The sequence below is a fragment of the Pleurodeles waltl genome, chromosome 9 (assembly GCF_031143425.1).
Source record: "Pleurodeles waltl isolate 20211129_DDA chromosome 9, aPleWal1.hap1.20221129, whole genome shotgun sequence".
Classification (NCBI taxonomy): Eukaryota; Metazoa; Chordata; class Amphibia; order Caudata; family Salamandridae; genus Pleurodeles; species Pleurodeles waltl.
Genome location: NC_090448.1, coordinates 866,494,491 through 866,512,214, shown reverse-complemented (window position 1 = coordinate 866,512,214; position 17,724 = coordinate 866,494,491). Strand labels below are relative to the sequence as shown.

General features: G+C 41.1%; 1 protein-coding gene across 2 annotated transcripts in view; it reads left to right on the top strand.

Moving 5' to 3' along the window:
• PTPN21 (protein tyrosine phosphatase non-receptor type 21) overlaps positions 1 to 17,331 on the top strand; it is a 351,990-nt gene extending 334,659 nt beyond the window's left edge. For both annotated transcript variants that reach the window (XM_069208139.1, XM_069208138.1), the window contains one exon: positions 1,715 to 17,331. In XM_069208139.1, the coding sequence (XP_069064240.1) occupies positions 1,715 to 1,843 (129 nt within the window). In that variant the 3' untranslated portion in view covers positions 1,844 to 17,331. The remainder of the gene's footprint in view (positions 1 to 1,714) is intronic.
• Positions 17,332 to 17,724: the final 393 nt, after the last annotated feature.

Below are 17,724 nucleotides of genomic sequence, written 5' to 3'. Positions count from 1 at the left end.
CATTGGAAACCTAGACATTACGTCTAAGAAAAGAGACCACTCACTACTTTCCGAAGAAGATCAGCAAGAATCGGCCAGATAAGCAGAGCAGCACCTTCATAAAATAAATGGAACGAGCTAAAGAAATAAATGTTTAAGGCTTTTGCTGAATTAGTTGAGGAGATATAAGAAACTGGGGATAGCTAAAGACCGTTGGTGGAAGGACTTTTTCTTAGTAAAGGTGGTGAAACTTTGGATAATCTTGTCTGCTGAGATATGAAATTTACAAGACCATCCTATGTTTTGGCATAAAATAACCTGAATGTTCTCAAGGTCAACCTGCAGAACTTTTCTGATGCACTGCCATAAAAAAATGAACAACTCTCAAGGTGAGAGCTGATTTCCCACGACTCAAGATTGTCCCAAAATTCACAGTAACACTACATTTAATTGTACCATGGCACCTATAGTCATTGCTGAAAAACATGAATACCCCCTGAACAGCCCTTTCCTAAAACTTGTAGCTCAGCTGGTGGTTACCAGAACAGACTGTAATGTAGACTGTCCAGATGGATCACTGTACTTTCTCTCTTCTCTAGACTTGCAAAATTTACAGAGGAGGTGTTCTTATTGCCGTACTTAATACAGGAGGTGGATGATAACTTTGCGGTAATCACCATAAACGAAGTATGGGACGTGTAGAGTAGAATGCATATAACGTAATCTGAGTACTCCCTATCTCTCACTCATCATTCCTCCAACATGACCTGCAACCCAAGTGACAATAAGAGCGCCACTCTGGTCACCCACGCACACTTCCCAAACCAGCCCATAGAAAAACAACACCTTTCAATCAAGTACTCCAGCACAGGGTAGCATGCTGTCTGTTGAATAACGCATTCAAGCGACTTGCAGTGGGATATAAAGTGCTATACAAATACATTTACAAAATTCAGAAATTAGGTGATATAGGACTACTTAAGTCGTGTTACGAAGGACGGAAAAAGATGCTAACTTAACAGTGGTGTAGCAAGAATGCAGTGGGCCCTAATGCTAGTATGAAAAATGGAAACTCCTAACCCTGATTACCTAGCGTTACATAGACTATCCAAATAAACACAGCATCATTAGAAAACTGAAATTCGGAGAATCATTCGGGCTTATTGTAGCCTGGGCTAAGGAAAAATGGCTTTGCATTTGAAAACAATGGAGAAGGCAGAATTAATAAAATTATAATGTGTGAACAGTTGCGTACCTAGTACCTTTGGCATACATCATTGAAAAGTAAACTGAGGAAAGACCGGTCACTCAAGCAGTTAGCAGAATAAGAACTTCAAGGGGAAATGGGATACCACAGACTCTTGTTATATTATTTGACCAGTGAGCAAAATTGTTAGTCGGAGTGCATGATGGCCCTCTCTCTCTCTTTCTTTCTCCTTACATCTAACAGTAAAAATAGATGTGTTAATGTTAGAAGTTGTTATGCTTTTTTTGTTAGACATAAGTGGCAGGTGTGGGAAAGTTTGTATTTGGAACACTACAATAAACCAGCTCCTTTCTTCAGTGCTTTGAAAGATGAAACAGCAGACTGGGACCATTCCATGGACAGACTTATCATTACAATGCCTGTTCTGTGACTTAGTAGCACATTTGTTCATCTTGTAGTTGAGACCTGACTAGCTCCACCATCCTGTTGTAGATATGCTGAATTATTTTCCTGTGTCTTTTGTTTCAGATGCTGGACATCCCAAAAGTACTGGACATGCTGAGGCGGCAGCGGATGATGATGGTTCAGATTATCTGCCAGTACACTTTTGTCTACAAGGTGCTCATAGAGTTCCTCAAAAGTTCCAGACTGATTTGAGCACTGCCTAACCCGACTGGACCTAGACCTAATTGGAGTTTTATAGAATCCTGTGCTAATTGACTTAGGCAGGCATAGTGGCCTCTTTGTAATTTCTCAAGAAGTGATTTATGAAAAGGTGACGAATACGTTGGAGACACTCGGATTCTGGCGTGTTGTGCCTGTTTTTAAAGGCAAGCAAAGTCTCTAGTATCGGCACCACTAAACACCTGAAGATGGAGCGGGTCCGTAGGGAAATCTCCCACACTGTGGTAGCTGTTTAACCTCAGATGAATGTCCGTGATGCTTTATTGTTTACTCTTTCAAGCCCAATGCTTGATACACGAGTCTACCTAGCAAAAGATCTTCCTCACTGGTGAATATGAATGCAGTCTGTGTAAACCAAGGAGTGGTTTGGTCAAGAGACATTTCAGTAAAAGGAAGAGCGAGCTCCAAAGGTTGATAATGATATGTTTCGACTAGTTTTGGTGAGATTTCCGAGTTTATAATCTAGATTTTGGATGATGAAAGGATCCATCTGTGCTACACAGCAACACAATACCCAGGAGCGGTTTCTTGGTAAACGTGATTGCTTACAAATGCTGCTCTGATGGCCATCACAATGTACTTGAGTGAGTTGTGCAGTGGTCCATAACCGAGCCTAACCAGGGTCATCAAGAGAGGTGTCAGTAGGCTCTTTGTTGCCATTGAAGAAAGTTGTGCAGTTCCTCACCAGGAGGTTCCTTGACAGGGCTAGAATGGGGGCTGGATTCCCCACACAGTCAAGCACTTATGATGTGTTCCGCCCTGCCACAGTTCTTTGCTTAGAAATCTGAGTTTTCAGCTCGCTGTGAAATGTGTTATATACAGCCTTACTCCACATGCGTAAAATCCTCCCGAGTGGCTGCTTTTGGAGGACGTCATGCACAACAGGATCCCAAAACGTGACTCGTGGCTCACCGGATCCCTGAACAGGGAATCAGACAATGAGTGTTGCCCAAACATGATCAACCTGGCATTGCTTGGGAGATGACAACAATTGGTCCGTGAGTTTTGAAAATTAAACAGGAGGAGGAGCACAAAACAACACAAAAGAAACAAATGGAAAAATCCGAGGCTGGGGCTATTTACTCCGAGACGATACATTTCTCACTTGGGAGGCCGGGGTCCACAGCACTTCCGTTTGGAACGTGTGTAAGACATTTCTGCTGTCAATGTGAGTGTGGCAGGTCAATAAGCGGACACCTTTCAGCAGGGTTCTCCATGCTGACTCTGACACAGCTAACCCTGCAGCCTCCGAGTCTGCGTGGATGGTGACATGAAGGACATTTTATCAGTATTATTTCTCCGTTTGAACTGAATGTCGGATTTTACCGGTTTAAATCAAAGTGGACGCACGCTTCTTTTTAAAGCACTTTTTGGGGCTGTTTTATTTATATAGCTAAAATACCGATTTTGTCTATCTATTTAGTTTAACACGCCGTATTTATTAGGGATGAGTATTTTCTTAGCTGAAGAATTTTAAAATGACTAACATTGTAGAAAAAGGAATGTGTGTAAGTAATGAGATGGTAAACAGGGAGTGAAAGCATGGTGTGCTTTTATTGGCCCACCTAGACTTTTTTGTAGTTATTATTTTCCTATGAGAAAAGCAAATTTGTTCTCCTAGCTTTCGATATGAAGTAATTGTTTATTATTGTATTTCTGAACTTATTTCTCTCCCACAGCAAGTAATTAAAAAACCTAAATAACTTGCCCAGTAATCTACATTGGCTTCCCGTTTTACGGAGATGTCAACCAGCACCATATCATGAGGGCTTGGCTACCTGAAGCTAGTTCTGTATTTTTCCCCTCTTTACCTACCACCACTTTGTAGTCCTTTTCTCATTCTAAGTATGGGCACATAGATGGCAGAGGGCACGGTAAGGTAACACCCGTGGCCTTGTTTTGGGTTGTGCGTACCCTTGTTGTGTGCAGATGCACCGAAGGGAGCGCAGCAGCGAAACAGATTGGAGATTGACCCGCCACTCTGTGTTTTACCTCTTGTGGAGGCCGGTCTGCCTTTGGAGGGGCCGCAGACCCACCATCCAGACAGAGGCAGCAGTCTTTGACTTGCCCCCAATTTGAGTGTTCACCAGGGACCATTGTGCCACTTCACAAAAGAGCGTTAACTGTCCACTTTTAAGTGGTGAACTTGCCCATGTGATCATTATATCTCCACGCCTGTGTCTGTAACAATACGGAAGCAAAGGCATGCTTTATTTTGCATGGGGCCAAGAACTCTTACGAACGAGGGAACATTCCCTTTTTATGGAGTAGGCTCAAACTGTTGTGCTGGGAAATGCATAGAGCAGTAGGGGTTGCACAAGCGTCTGTGGGCCTTTGGAAACACACTGGTGCCCATGAACTGCAAATATCGCGGCAAAACGCCTGCGGTGCTTCCCCGTCACTTGTGTTCTCTGACTCCCTGACTGACTGACCGTTACATCAATGAGTTGGGTACAAATAGCCCACTGTGTTTCTGTCCCCTCTCGGACCTTCCGATCAAGTGATCAGCTTGTGTCAAAAAGGTCTTGGAACGGAGAAACTTACACCGCTGGTTAATAATGTAAACCTGAGAGGGAAATAGACATTTCCTATTTTAACAATAAGCTGCTAAAGAAAGACAGCAAGCTGGTAAAACAATAATATGCTGTAGGGAAAGAGACAGTGCACATATTTAAAATATGGCACCAAAACATTCAATACACTACACATTAAACGAAAAGATAAAACAACAAACAGGCCTATCCCCAAAGACATTTTGAATTACATAAAGAAGTACCCCCTTAATACTTTATCATATATGCCTACATGCCTTTGTGAGGCGGCCCCAAAATATTAAACTAGGAATACAATGGGAATATTCAGGTTCTGTTCATGTACAAATATAAATGAATGTGCCGACTTTGCACTTTTATTAGGGGGTTGGACATTCCGGGGGTGATTCACAAAGGGATGTAAGAGAATGTAAACAGTCCTCTTGTGCTGTTTCCGATTCTCGTATGTGATTTTTGAATGGAGTCTCACAATATTTAGACCCTTTCATACACTACATGGTTAAGCGCTTGTCTCTATAATTTTGTAACTCCTAACATACATTGTAAGGAATCTTGAAAAGGGTGTCCATTTTAAAACATTGTCTTGTGACTTATCAGTTCAGTATATCCACTAGAATAGGGTAAACTGAACATTTTGCCACATGATGCTCAGTGCTACTTGTTTTAAACAGGGCCGCTCTGAAAATAGCAGACTGTAAACAATTGTAGCGAAGGTGCCTCGTTCACTTTGCAGTCCTTCTTATAAGAGATCCAAAAGAGAGAGATGCCACTTCTTCACAATCAGCCTCATTTATGGATATGAGAAATGTGGCAACCGTGTGGTTGGCCTTATCTCGTGTCTTAACACTGACTACGACAGGAGAAATGGACAGTGAAAACCGCCCAAAAAAAGGCAACCATTGTACCAGGAAGTGGAGGAAAATATATGTTAAAAGAGCATTTTTGAATCCGCTGAATTCATGCTTTTTCCCCCACCCTCTCATGTATTTTTGCAAGAAAGTTAAGCTGGATTGTGGGGGAGAATTGTTATAATTCTGCATTTGTCAGGTGACCGTTTTCGGCAACAATGCAGATAGCGGAGGGCTTTAAAACGCTCACCTAACATCTGGTTGCTGAGCTATCCTTCCTCTCTGTATACGAGTGTTCTTCCTAAAGCAGCAAGTCTAGGCGCCAACTTGACTCCGCCAGTGGAGTCATGACTGCTGAACGGAGGAGGGAGTTTTCGCTTCAAATGCGGTGCACCTCAGTCTTTGAGCCACACTTAATTTACAGAGTAGGTACAACAGAAACGCAAGGCTCAACTTCCTACTTCCACATGCTTTCTGTATGTGATAAGTTGTACCCTACTTGGCTGTCTTACTAGGGTATATCCCTATTAATGCATTATAATTTTCTGCACCAGTTTAAGAAATCATTTTAGCTATGCGTTAATGGCAGATATATGGTAGACCACTGCAGTAATTGAGTTTACCGGATGACTACCATAAACTGAGCAGAAGAAGCTATTAAACTGGTACACTTGGATCAGGTTTCTTTACACCAGTACATCTAATCTGTTGGCAAGCTAAAATCGGATCTGCTAATGATATTATCCTAGTTGTTGGCAAGAGGGATCAGTGGTCATTCTGGTGCTTTCCGAGAATTGAGAAACCTAGCACAGCAGTAGTGTGACCTGCCAGTATCACTCACAGCCATAACGTGGCAGTCGTCATTTTCATAAATTAATCTCACCTTGATTGCATTCACAATATATGAAGTTTCTATGATATTAGCAATCTTCAATGAGGAGCCAGATTGTCCTCAGTTTGATACACTTAATGTATTCGCAAGCATGATTAACTTTCAGAAGCCTTTTACATGCAAAACATGAACCTTTTATAGCGGTTCATATAGCACCTCTGTTTCTTGGTGATGAAAACACAACACATACTGTTCTTCAAGGTTATGGTTTGAAGTCTATACTGGTTGTTAAAAACCCTGAACCTTAGTTTTAGGCCTGAGCCGCTGGTAATAGCCTGTAATGAGTGAGAGGGCCTTTAACAACCGGTATAGCTCATGGCAAATGTGCTAAAAGGCTATTAGAAATTTCCACCAACTAAGGGTAGAAAGTTCTAAAAATGGGAGAAACATAAGACAAACATTGGAACGTTGGAGCTTTGGGCTTATACCAGCCATTACAAGCCCAGAGCTACTCTATTGTCTTTAATGACGTTCTCAACATTCCAGTGTTCTAATGAATATTAACGGTACATGTTGTTAAAATACAAAATACACTACTTGCAATCCATTGCTGTAATGGATCAATGTCCACTATTGAAAAGAGAGTCAACATACGTGTAGATCTTATTACGATTGCCTGCTACTGTAGAGCAGGTTAGGTAAGAAAAGCTGTATGTAACCTGATAGCAAAGGGAAGAAATCTTGTTGAGCGTTCATTCTTCGAAGGTTGATAGAGCTCAGATGCACAATAGTAATACATTATAGAAGCTTGCTCCTAAAGCTGTAATGTTCAAAGTAATTATTTTTTCTTTAAATCCATAATCGGGCTTACAGATAATAAAACCATCACATACAGGTAAAAACTTAACTACCCCAAATGAGGTCGCGCCCGACCCGGTCTTACAGAGTGAGACTGCCCTGCCGTCAGTGACAGATAACACGCTTATCCTTTTTCAAATTTATTGCCCTTTGTTTCAAGGACTGGGATAAGAAGGACATGTAGGGGCTAATATTAAGAGTCAGTTATAACATAAAAGCAGGAGCCCCTTTCTCTAAACCTACCCCATTTCTTCAATTCCCTTTACAGCTGATTGTTTAAGGACCCAATTCACAAAGTTATTTGCAGGAATATTTTTTAATGATGTCTGACAATCATTTTGTAAGCAAACTTTTTTCTCTGTGGTTGTTATATCCTAGAGTATATTTATACAGGTAGGGCATTGATGTAAAAAACATGTAATACATAAATAAACTAACGTGCCATTAACCTTTATAACCAGTGTAAAGGGCATCTTTGCTGTTCCCAAAACATAGTTTATATATATGTTCCTTTGGCATGTGTAGCTGCAGATACACATGCTGTGCATATCTCACCATCTAGTGATGGCCCTCGTAGTGTTACAAGTTGTTTTTCTTCAAAGAAGTCTTTTGTTCGATTCACAGGATTGAGTGACTCCCCCTCTCAGTGATAGTGCACATGGGCATCGACTCCTTTGTTAGATTGTTTTCTTTCCGCCGTCGGGTTCGGACGTGTTACCTCTTGCTCTGGGACTTTTGATTCTAAAACTCTATATATTATCTCAAACTTTTCTCATACCGTCAGTATTGTTTCAAATGCGGTTTCTTCTGCATTCGATCCGATAGTACAGTCGGGATCAAGGAAACGCCCTTTCGGGTGCTCGCTCCCTCCTTGGGCCTGTTCGGGTCTAGTGCGTCATAGCCTGATGGATCGGACTCCATTCTGATTCTGTCCTCGGTGCCATGCTGAATTACCTTACACCGACCAGCACTTGGTCTGTAATCTCTGCCTTTCTCCAGAACATCTTGAGGAAAGCTATGAGGCATGTCAGTCTTTTTGATAGAAGAAAACACCACGCGATCGAAGGGCACGAAGATTGGAGATGGCGTCCAAGCACACACAGTCCACCACCAACACCCTCGAAGAGGAGCAGGCAAAAATGGCAATTTCGATCCCAGACTCTGACTCCAAACAAGATTCAGGCGAGGACAGCCAGCCGTTAGCAGCGGCGCAGTATGTGAGTATACCTGACCCAACACCCACTTCTAAAAAAAAATCAGGCAAAGCCTTAGGTGCATCACTGCTCTCAAGCTTGTTTCCACCCAAAAAAAACGAATCGTCGACTGACTCTTGGGTTCAGTGCTGAAAAAGGCCAAAACACTCCATCAACAGGTTACCACGCCTGTTTCAGTGTCTGGGTTGAGACGAAAAATTCAAACCTCAACCTCCGAATCGAGCCAACGCCCACAATCATCGGATACGAAAAGAGTACGAACTTCTTCGGAGCTAAAACCTCGGCTAACAGCTTCGGAACCGAAACACCTCAGTCCGACTTCGGAGCCGAAAACATCATCCTGTGCAGAGGACACAGGACTTTCGACTCGATTGAAGCAGGTGCCCAAAACATTCACTGAACATTCTTCTAAGTGCACAATACATACCTCTGACCATCAAATGGAGGAATCGGACAGTCAATCTATTTTAGATGCTACGGACAGCAAGCAAAGAAGAATATAAATCCAGAAAGAGACTGGAAAAATTATTACTTCTCCGCCTCCACAGACTAAAAGAAGGCTAGCATTTCAAAAGACTCTTGATACTGCCCCACCACCGGCCAACATTATCAAGGGGAAGTTAAAACTGAAACCTTTTCAGCTTTTTCCAGCGCATTCACCGCATCTTTCTTTTTCACCACAACCTCTCACTCCACCACTGTTACCATCACACTCATACTTATTCACAAGGAGACACTGTAGACCCATGGGACATGTACGACTCAGAACCTATACCATCCAGAGATCCAGATCTCTATCCTACTAGACCATCTCCACCAGAGGATAGTACAGTTTATAACCAAGTAATATCTAGGGCAGCTGCATACCATGGGGTACAAATGCTTGTGGAACCTTTAGAAGAGGATTCTCTTTTTAATACACTATCCTCAACTCACAGGCAATACCAGTGTTTACAACGCTTCCTGGTATGCTTAGGCACGCAGAGGAAATATTTAAAAAAACAGTTAAAGCTATGGTTTTAACACAGATGATTGACAAAAAATATAAGCCTGCACCAATGGATCCAAATTACATCACACAACAATTCACCAGATTCTATTGTGGTCAGTGCAGCCGGGAAGCGTGCCAATAGTCAGTCTTCGGGGGATATTCCACCCCCTGACAAAGAAAGCAGAAGATTTGATGCTGCGGGCAAAAGGGTGGCAACACAAGCAGCCCACCAATGGCGTATTGCCAATTCCCAGGCCCTTTTGGCAAGATACGACAGGGGACATTGGGATGAGATGCAAAATTCTTGCAATACCTACCCAAAGAACACCAAAAGCGGGTGCAGCAAATTGTGGAAGAGGGTCAGGCCATAACAAATAATCAGAATAGGTCTGCTCTAGATGCAGTTGACACTGGAGCTAGAGGGATTAATACCAGTATCACAATTAGACAACATGCATGGTTGAGGTCCTCAGGTTTTAAACCTGAAATTTAACAAGCGGTCCTTAATATGCTGTTTAACAAACAGAAACTCTTCGGGCCAGAGGTGGACACAACCATTGAGAAACTTAGGAAAGACTCTGGCACAGCAAAAGCCATGGGAGCACTTTATACCACACAATTTTGGCGTTCCTTTCCGAAACCGCAATTTAGGGGAGGTTTTAAAACCGACTGCAGAGGCTTCCACCTCACACCCAGAGCAAGGACAGCAGTACTACTCGAGAGGGTAATTTAGATGCTCTTACGGAGGACAACATTTCAGGGCCAAAGGAACATTTTCAGCCTCAAAGGGTGCTTCCACACCCACTAAACAATGACTTCCCAAACATCACACAATCCCATACGTCTCCTTTGGGAGGAAGACTGCAACAATTCCATTCATACTGGCAAAACATCACCACAGCTCAATGGGTACTCTCAATTATACGCAATGGTTATTGCCTAGAGCTCATCTCCGCGCCACCAAATATTCCCCTTCGTTCTGAGACTCTGTCCAGAACACACTATTTTATTAAAACAAGAGTTACAATCTCTATTACTCAATGGGGTAATATAAATAGTTCCCATGACAGGAGTATATTCGCTGTACTTCCTTATACCAAAGAAGGATGGTACTCTCTGACCTATTCTCGCTCTCAGACCTCTAAATCTAAATATCCTGTCAGAACATTTTCACATGGTCACTCTACAGGACGTCATTCCCCTGTTACAAAAATAAGATTACATGACTGTGTTAGATCTAAAGGACACTTACTTCCACATTCCCATACATCCAGCTCACCGCAAGTATTTAAAGTTTGTAATATCAGGCAACCACGACCAGTTCAAAGTACTACCCTTTGGAGTAACAACAGAACCAGTAGTGTTCACAAATTGTCTAGCTGTAGTAGCGGCATACCTCAGAAGACAACACATACATGTCTTCCCTTATCTAGACGATTAGTTAATAAAATCCAGCACCATTCTAAAATGCCAACAACACACAAAATACACAATATATACCCTACACACATAAGGTTCACAGTCAATTATCAGAAAACTCATCTTGCACAAATTCAACCTTATCTAGGCGCAATTCTCAATACTCATTCAGCATTAGCCTACCCAAATCCACTACGGATACAGGCTTTTCAATACCTCATATCACAAATGCAGATCATTCAAACTTACACAGTAAGATTTGTCACGAAACTGTTGGGATTGATGGCATCATGCATAGCAATAGTACCAAACGCAAGGCTAAACATGAGACCACTGCAACAGTGTCTCTCACAACAATGGTCTCAGGCACGGGGTCGGTTACATGATCTAGTGTTGTTAGACCACCAAACTTACAAATCTCTGCAATGGTGGAATCTCAGCAACTTAACAAAGAGGAGGCCATTTCAAGACCATAATCACAACAGATGTGTCAATGACAGGTTGGGGAGGCCATCTCAACAATCTAACGATACAAAGGGAATGGAACTCAATACAAAAAACTTACCACATAAACTACTTGGAATTATTAGCGGTGTTCTTAGCCATCAAGTCATTTCAACCACAGATCATGCACAAAACAGTCTTAATAAGAACAGACAATATGACAACAATGTATTATCTGAAAAAACGGGGGGGGGGACACTCTTCCCAATTGTCCCTTCTAGCTCAAACAATATGGAAATGGGAAATTCACAATCACATTCACCTGCTAGCGGAATACATCCCAGGAATACACAACCAACTAGCAGACCTTCTAAGCAGGACTCAGCAACAAATATACGAATGGGAGATTCACCCACAGGTAGTTCAATATTACTTTCAAAAGTGGGGAACACCAAACAGACCTTTTCGCAACAAGCAAAAATGCTAAATTTCAAAACTTCGCATCCAGAAACCCCCACTCTCAGTCCAAGGGCAATGCTCTATGGATCAACTGGAAGGGATATTTGCTTACGCTTCCCCCCCCTCTCCCTTTAATTCCATTTCTGGTCAACAAAATGTCACACTTCCCTCACCATGATACTCATAGGTCCCACATGGGCACGCCAGCACTGTACACGACATTCTTAGATCTGTCAGTAGTACCACATCACAAGCTTCCAAACAGACCAGACCTGTTAAGTCCGAACAGAGGTCAAATCAGGCATCCCAATCCCAATGTGCTCAACTTAGTGATTTGGCTCCTGAAGTCATAGAATTTGGATACCTACAGCTTCCATTAGAATGTATGAACGTTCTAAAACAAGCATGTAAACCAACAACCAGACAATGCTATGCAAATAAATTGAAACAGTTTATATATTAATGTCAAACTAAAATTATAGATCCACCTAAAGCATCAGTACAAGATATTGTGTGTTATTTGCTTTACTTACAAAAAGCAATTCTTGCCTTTTCCTCTATTAAGATTCATCTAACAGCCATATCAGCCTACCTACAAAATATACAACATACCTCTCTGTTTAGAGTTCTTGTCATTAAAGCATTTATGGAAGGACTTAAATGCATTATTCCACCCAGTACTCCACCAATTAAAGCATGGAATCTTAATATTGCACTCGCAAGACTTATGGGGCCCCCATTCGAACCCATGCACTCGCGCTATTCACTTTCTCACATGGAAGGTTGCCTTATTAGTAGCAATTACTTCATTGAGAAGAGTAAGTGAAATTCAGGCATTTACTCTAGAAGAACCTTTCTTCCAAGTACACAAACACAAAGTAGTGCTTAGGACAAATCCAAAAGTTTTGTCCCAAGTGGTTTCACCTTTTCACATTAATCAGTCAGTGGAATTGCCAGTCTTCTTTCCACAGCCAGACTCTACTGCTGAAAGAGCTTTACACACTCTTGATCAAAAAAGAACTCTAATGTATTATGTAGACAGAACAAAGGACTTTAGGAAAACTAAACATGTTTTTGTTGCTTTTCAACAAGCTCAAATGGTAATCCCATTTCAAAACAAGGATTAGCTAGGTGGATTGTAAAATGTATTCAAACATGCTACCATAAAACAAAAAGGCAACTATTAAAAACTCCAAAAGCACATTCCACTAGGAAAAATGCTGCCTCCATGGCATTCTTAGGAAATATACCAATAACAGATATATGCAAAGCAGCTACATGGTCCACACCACATACATTCACGAAGCATTACTGTGTGGATGTGTTACCTAGACAACAAGCCAGTGTTAGACAAGCAGTGTTAAAAACACTATTTCAAACTGCTTTTTAGTCTATGTACAACATGTGTATCTGCAGCTACACATGCCATCGAACAGAAAATGTCACTTAGCCAGTGTACATCTGTTCGTGGCATGTAGTGCTGCAGACTCACATGCACCCTCCCTCCTCCCCGGGAGGCTGTAGTTGTAGTACTTATTTGTACATATGTATCTACATTTGCATGGGCATCTTATTTACTTTTTATACATCTATAAGTTGTACATACACAATCTTTCACTCCTTTCTTCATTCACCCTCCTGCGGGAAAACAGTCTAACAAAGGAGTCGATGCCCTTGCACACTATCACTGAGAGGAGGAGTCACTTGATCCCGTGACTCGACAAAAGACTTCTTCAAAGAAAAAGAGCTTGTACTACTCCGAGCCCAACACTAGATCGCGACATGTGCACAGCATGTGAATCTGCAGCATTACATGTCACAAACAGATGTACACTGGGTAAGTGACATTTTCCATATATATTTATATATATCTCCCCCTCATGTTCTGTGATTCATCACTCTGTCAAAGCTCACTTTGATCACAGTAAGAGCATCTGTCTTGGTTTCCCAAAAGGCTTACCTTTGCGGTTGTGATGTTTCTAGAAATACAGTGCTAAGTAGGAATGAGCATATTGGACTCTGTCCTAACTCCACAAGGTTCCTGTTACTCAATGAGTGACTTGCAAATCACTATGCATAGGATAGTCCACTGTGCCACCCTTTCCTTTTTGGCATGCAACAAAACTGGACCTCTTAAAGTCTCCTTTCTCAATATTCTTTTACTTTTCTACCATGACAACTAATTAATTGAAGTTCTGAGATAAAACATTTAGAGTAGCAGCTGCTAAACCAGTAAAGCACTTCCTCTGCTGCCTTCCTTTTCTATTTATTAAATTCTTCTGATTCTTCTGTTACGTAAAGAAAATATTTATTTGCATAGGCTGTATCTGTATGTGAATGCAGTATTCTAACGGAAAGCGAACCATCTCCTAGTTTTGCATCTTCTGTATAAAAATAAATGCAAAATCAGGAACTGACTTGCAAGTGAACAGCCCCTGTAAATGCTTTCACTAGATAACCTACTTTTGTACAGGAAGTGAAAACACAAAAGGAATCTTTTAATAGACTAATGGTATTTTGAAATAATGCAAAAGTATGCTTATCAAAAAATAGAGTCTAGCTAGGTGATGGAGAATACAAATGCGATAGCAACAGCTGGACTGAATGCCCAGCGGTGGCTCCCTCGCAGTAGCGGAGGAGCGTCACCCCACTGGCTAAGAGCCAGCATCTGAAAAATAGAACAATATTTTATTTTCAGCTGCTGGCTGAGCCAGCGTGTGCAGCGAGGGGCAGGGCTGGGCCATGGGAAGGGGGAGTAGGAGTGGAGTGAACTTAAAAGTGCATATGTCAGTTTGGCATCCAAAAGTATGGTTAATGAAAAATAAAATATACCTAGGTGATGGAGAATACAAATGGGATAGCAACAGCTGAACAGAATGCCAGGCAGCAGCTCCCCCGCAATGGCGCAGGAGCATCACCCCACTGGCTAACAGACAGCAGCTGAGAAATAAAACAATATTTTAATATTGTTTTATTCTTCAGCTGTTGGCTGAGCCAGGATGGGGAAGGAGGAGTGGAGGGCACTTAAAAGTGTGTGTGTCAGTTTGGCGGGATGTCTTATGCCAATCAAACTGACGTGCGCACTTAGGTTTCTCCATACCAACTGTGTTGCACAGCCGGGTTGGAGAAACAGCACAGACTCCCATGCACTGTCTGAGCAGCAGACCAAGCCGCTCATACCAATCCTGGTGCTGCTCTCATGCTAGATATCACATGAGAGCAGCGCCAGAATTGCGTGGGCAGCCTGTGCTGGTGTCCCAGGGACTGCTGAGACACCATCTGAGGAGTCAGGCGGGCGGCAGGACAGGTAAGGTATTTTTTTTTTTTTTTTTTTTTAAATTTCCCCTCCCTTCCCCCTCCTTGAGATTTGCTGCAGCCGGCACTGAGATTGCCTCCCACCCAGGGTGATTTTGTATTACAGTTGTAGACACCCAAATATTAAATGTAAAATAATAATACTATTTTTGCCAGATGAAATAGTTTTATATTTCATTGAGAAATGTTGGATGCTGTGATTGACATGATGCAGAGAGCTCCAAAGTTGAGTGATTATTTACCAAAGTTCCTTGTGTTAACATTTGAATTATACTATTCATCCATCATGCATACTTTGACAGGTAGCCCTTGGAAGTGTTTTGTATCAGAATATTATTGAATGGGAGAGTCTGATTTTGTGAGCACCAATTTTCAGGTAAATCGTACCGGCGAGATCAATTTGGGGTTAGCCAGTGTTGTTCATCGGATATCCTGGATGGGCCCAGTGTGCATTCTTGAAAGAATTCCGTGGACTACCTAGATTTTGATATAAAAACGAATCTCTCTCTCTCTCTCCCTCTCCCTCTCTCCTTCTCTCTCTCGATCTCCCCCCTTCTCTCTCTCTCTATCCCTATAACATATGAAAAAGACTAAATGGTGTTGTTGTGTTCGTAGGAACATATGTTCTCAGTTGTAAAGCAGAAAGACATTTATGTATTTTTTTCATAATGTTTCCATGCCCTTTTTTTATGAAAATACCAGAAATACAAATAAAGGACAGCAGAGCAAAGATGATGAGCCAACACAAAATTATTTCCCATGCCTGAGCATCTTGGCTCTCTAATTAATCAACAACCCTTTTTTTTCTTCTCCAAAACATGGATTCTCTCTCGAATACAAGCAATACCAAACTGGTACCCTGCTGTAGAAAACATGGAATAGCATACTTTTTCTTTTTAATTTATACTAAAAAAAATTCTTGTATGAAGAAGGCACATTTGCAATCCTAGTTTTATTTATGCTGTTTGGCTATGTTTTTTTAGGGTTTTGTATAATTTGAACTTTTTCATATATATATGTATATTGCTTGTCTTTAATCTGCTTCATTTGTGCAAACATTTAATTTTGGTAAGCTTACACCTTTCTAAGTACTGATGCATTGTGGTGTACAGTGCATTTGACAAACTAATTCCTGTGTTACTTGTTGAGAGTGGGGTAAATAACTTCCATCTACAGCACACTCTGTTTCTTCTGAAATGGATTGTTTGGACTGGTTTGGAATCTTAGTAATCTCTGTGGAAGAAGGAGGCATGCAGTGACAAAGGAAATATGACGAGTTTAAAAGTTGACAGTTTCCTAGAACTAGGCAGTATATTTCAAGATGGCTTCCCCGATTTTCAGGCCAGGCGTAATGCAGTTCATTAGCTAACAATGACGGTAAGACTGGCTTCCTAGATTGAGTTTTCACAACATACACAAAGGATAAATACAGATTAGCCTGTGTAGCATAATTCTTCCCTCATTGAGGAGCTGGTTAATTTGTTGACCACCCTGTGTAGGTTTAGTAATAAAGAGGTGCTCATATACGGCTTAAAGTAGCTCTTTTTAGATCCTATTCCATAAGCAGGGCCTACTTTGATGTAAGGAGGTGTAGCTTGCCAGAAATTACTTTTATAAAAGATTAAGCATTTATGCTACATCATTTGCAGAAAGAAAACATATGATGCATATATGCACCCTCTCCTTAAGTGACCCTTAAGGTAATGTTATAAAAAATGATTTCAAGCTAAGTCTGTTCTTTAACCTGTCATCACACATTACTGCCCTTCTGAACTATATGCACTTTAAGGACTCCAAGCAGACAAGCTTGTGGAAATGTGTATTCATGCTGATGGGCAAATGCTCATTGGCTTTGAAAATACAAACCCCGTAAGGTGTAAGGAAATGGCAGTTTTATCTTCAAGGAGATCCCCAAACAGTCCATGGATTTGTAGAACAAAGCTGGGTCATGGCTACCTTTTGATGATACAGGTTGTTGTGGAGGGGCAAAATTGACTCATTGTAGGTTAAGACTAAAACCAGGAGCATAACACGCTTCTATATTTAAAGATATTTGATACACAGAGGATCACTCCATTCTTAGCCTTGCAGCGTGCATACATTGCACATGATGCACTACATGTGTGTGTGTACATACATATTTGTGTATTTTGACAGACACATTATCTCATTATGTATCCGCACTGCACATTGTGGACCCAACAAGTGACACAGGTAGCCTTTGTTAACCACCTTCCACAACTCTCAAACCAGTCAGCAGGGTTATATTTATACTCCATACATGTATAGTGAATATTTTGAAGTATTATTTTTGCAAACGCCATGGCTAGCTAGTTTGAGTGTGCCTGGCTATCACTGTAAACATATATGATCATTACAGCTTTAAATCTTTTAAAACTGGTTTATAAAACAATGAATATATTATATTTGATAGACAGGAAATGTTTTTATGACTGATTGTGTACAGTGCCATGTATGTAAAATGAATATAGTCTATTTTTGCCATGGAAATAAATATTTGAAATCATACCAAGTTGGAAAGTACTTTGTTTTATTGCACTGACCTTAAAGTGCCCATGTTTTCTTTGCGTCTAAAGTCTAAGTATCTTTCATAACCGCTGTTCCTTTTTATTAAATATATTTAATATGTAACAAGAGGTACATTAGCGCTACATTATCCAGGAAGCAATATCCTGATGACCCTTGTGTTTTAGGGTGTGATGTTGTGAAGGGCTCCCATTTCTTCTATAAATGCAGTTCTGAAGGTATTACAAACCAAGGGGACAGTGCTTGAATGGCCTAGGAGTTTGTTACATCCCACTGGATGAGATGTTAATTGTTTTTCTTTTATTAAACATGTTCATATTTGACTGTTTTCAATTTTAAATTCATCAAAGAAAATTCAGGGAACTTGGACTCTGA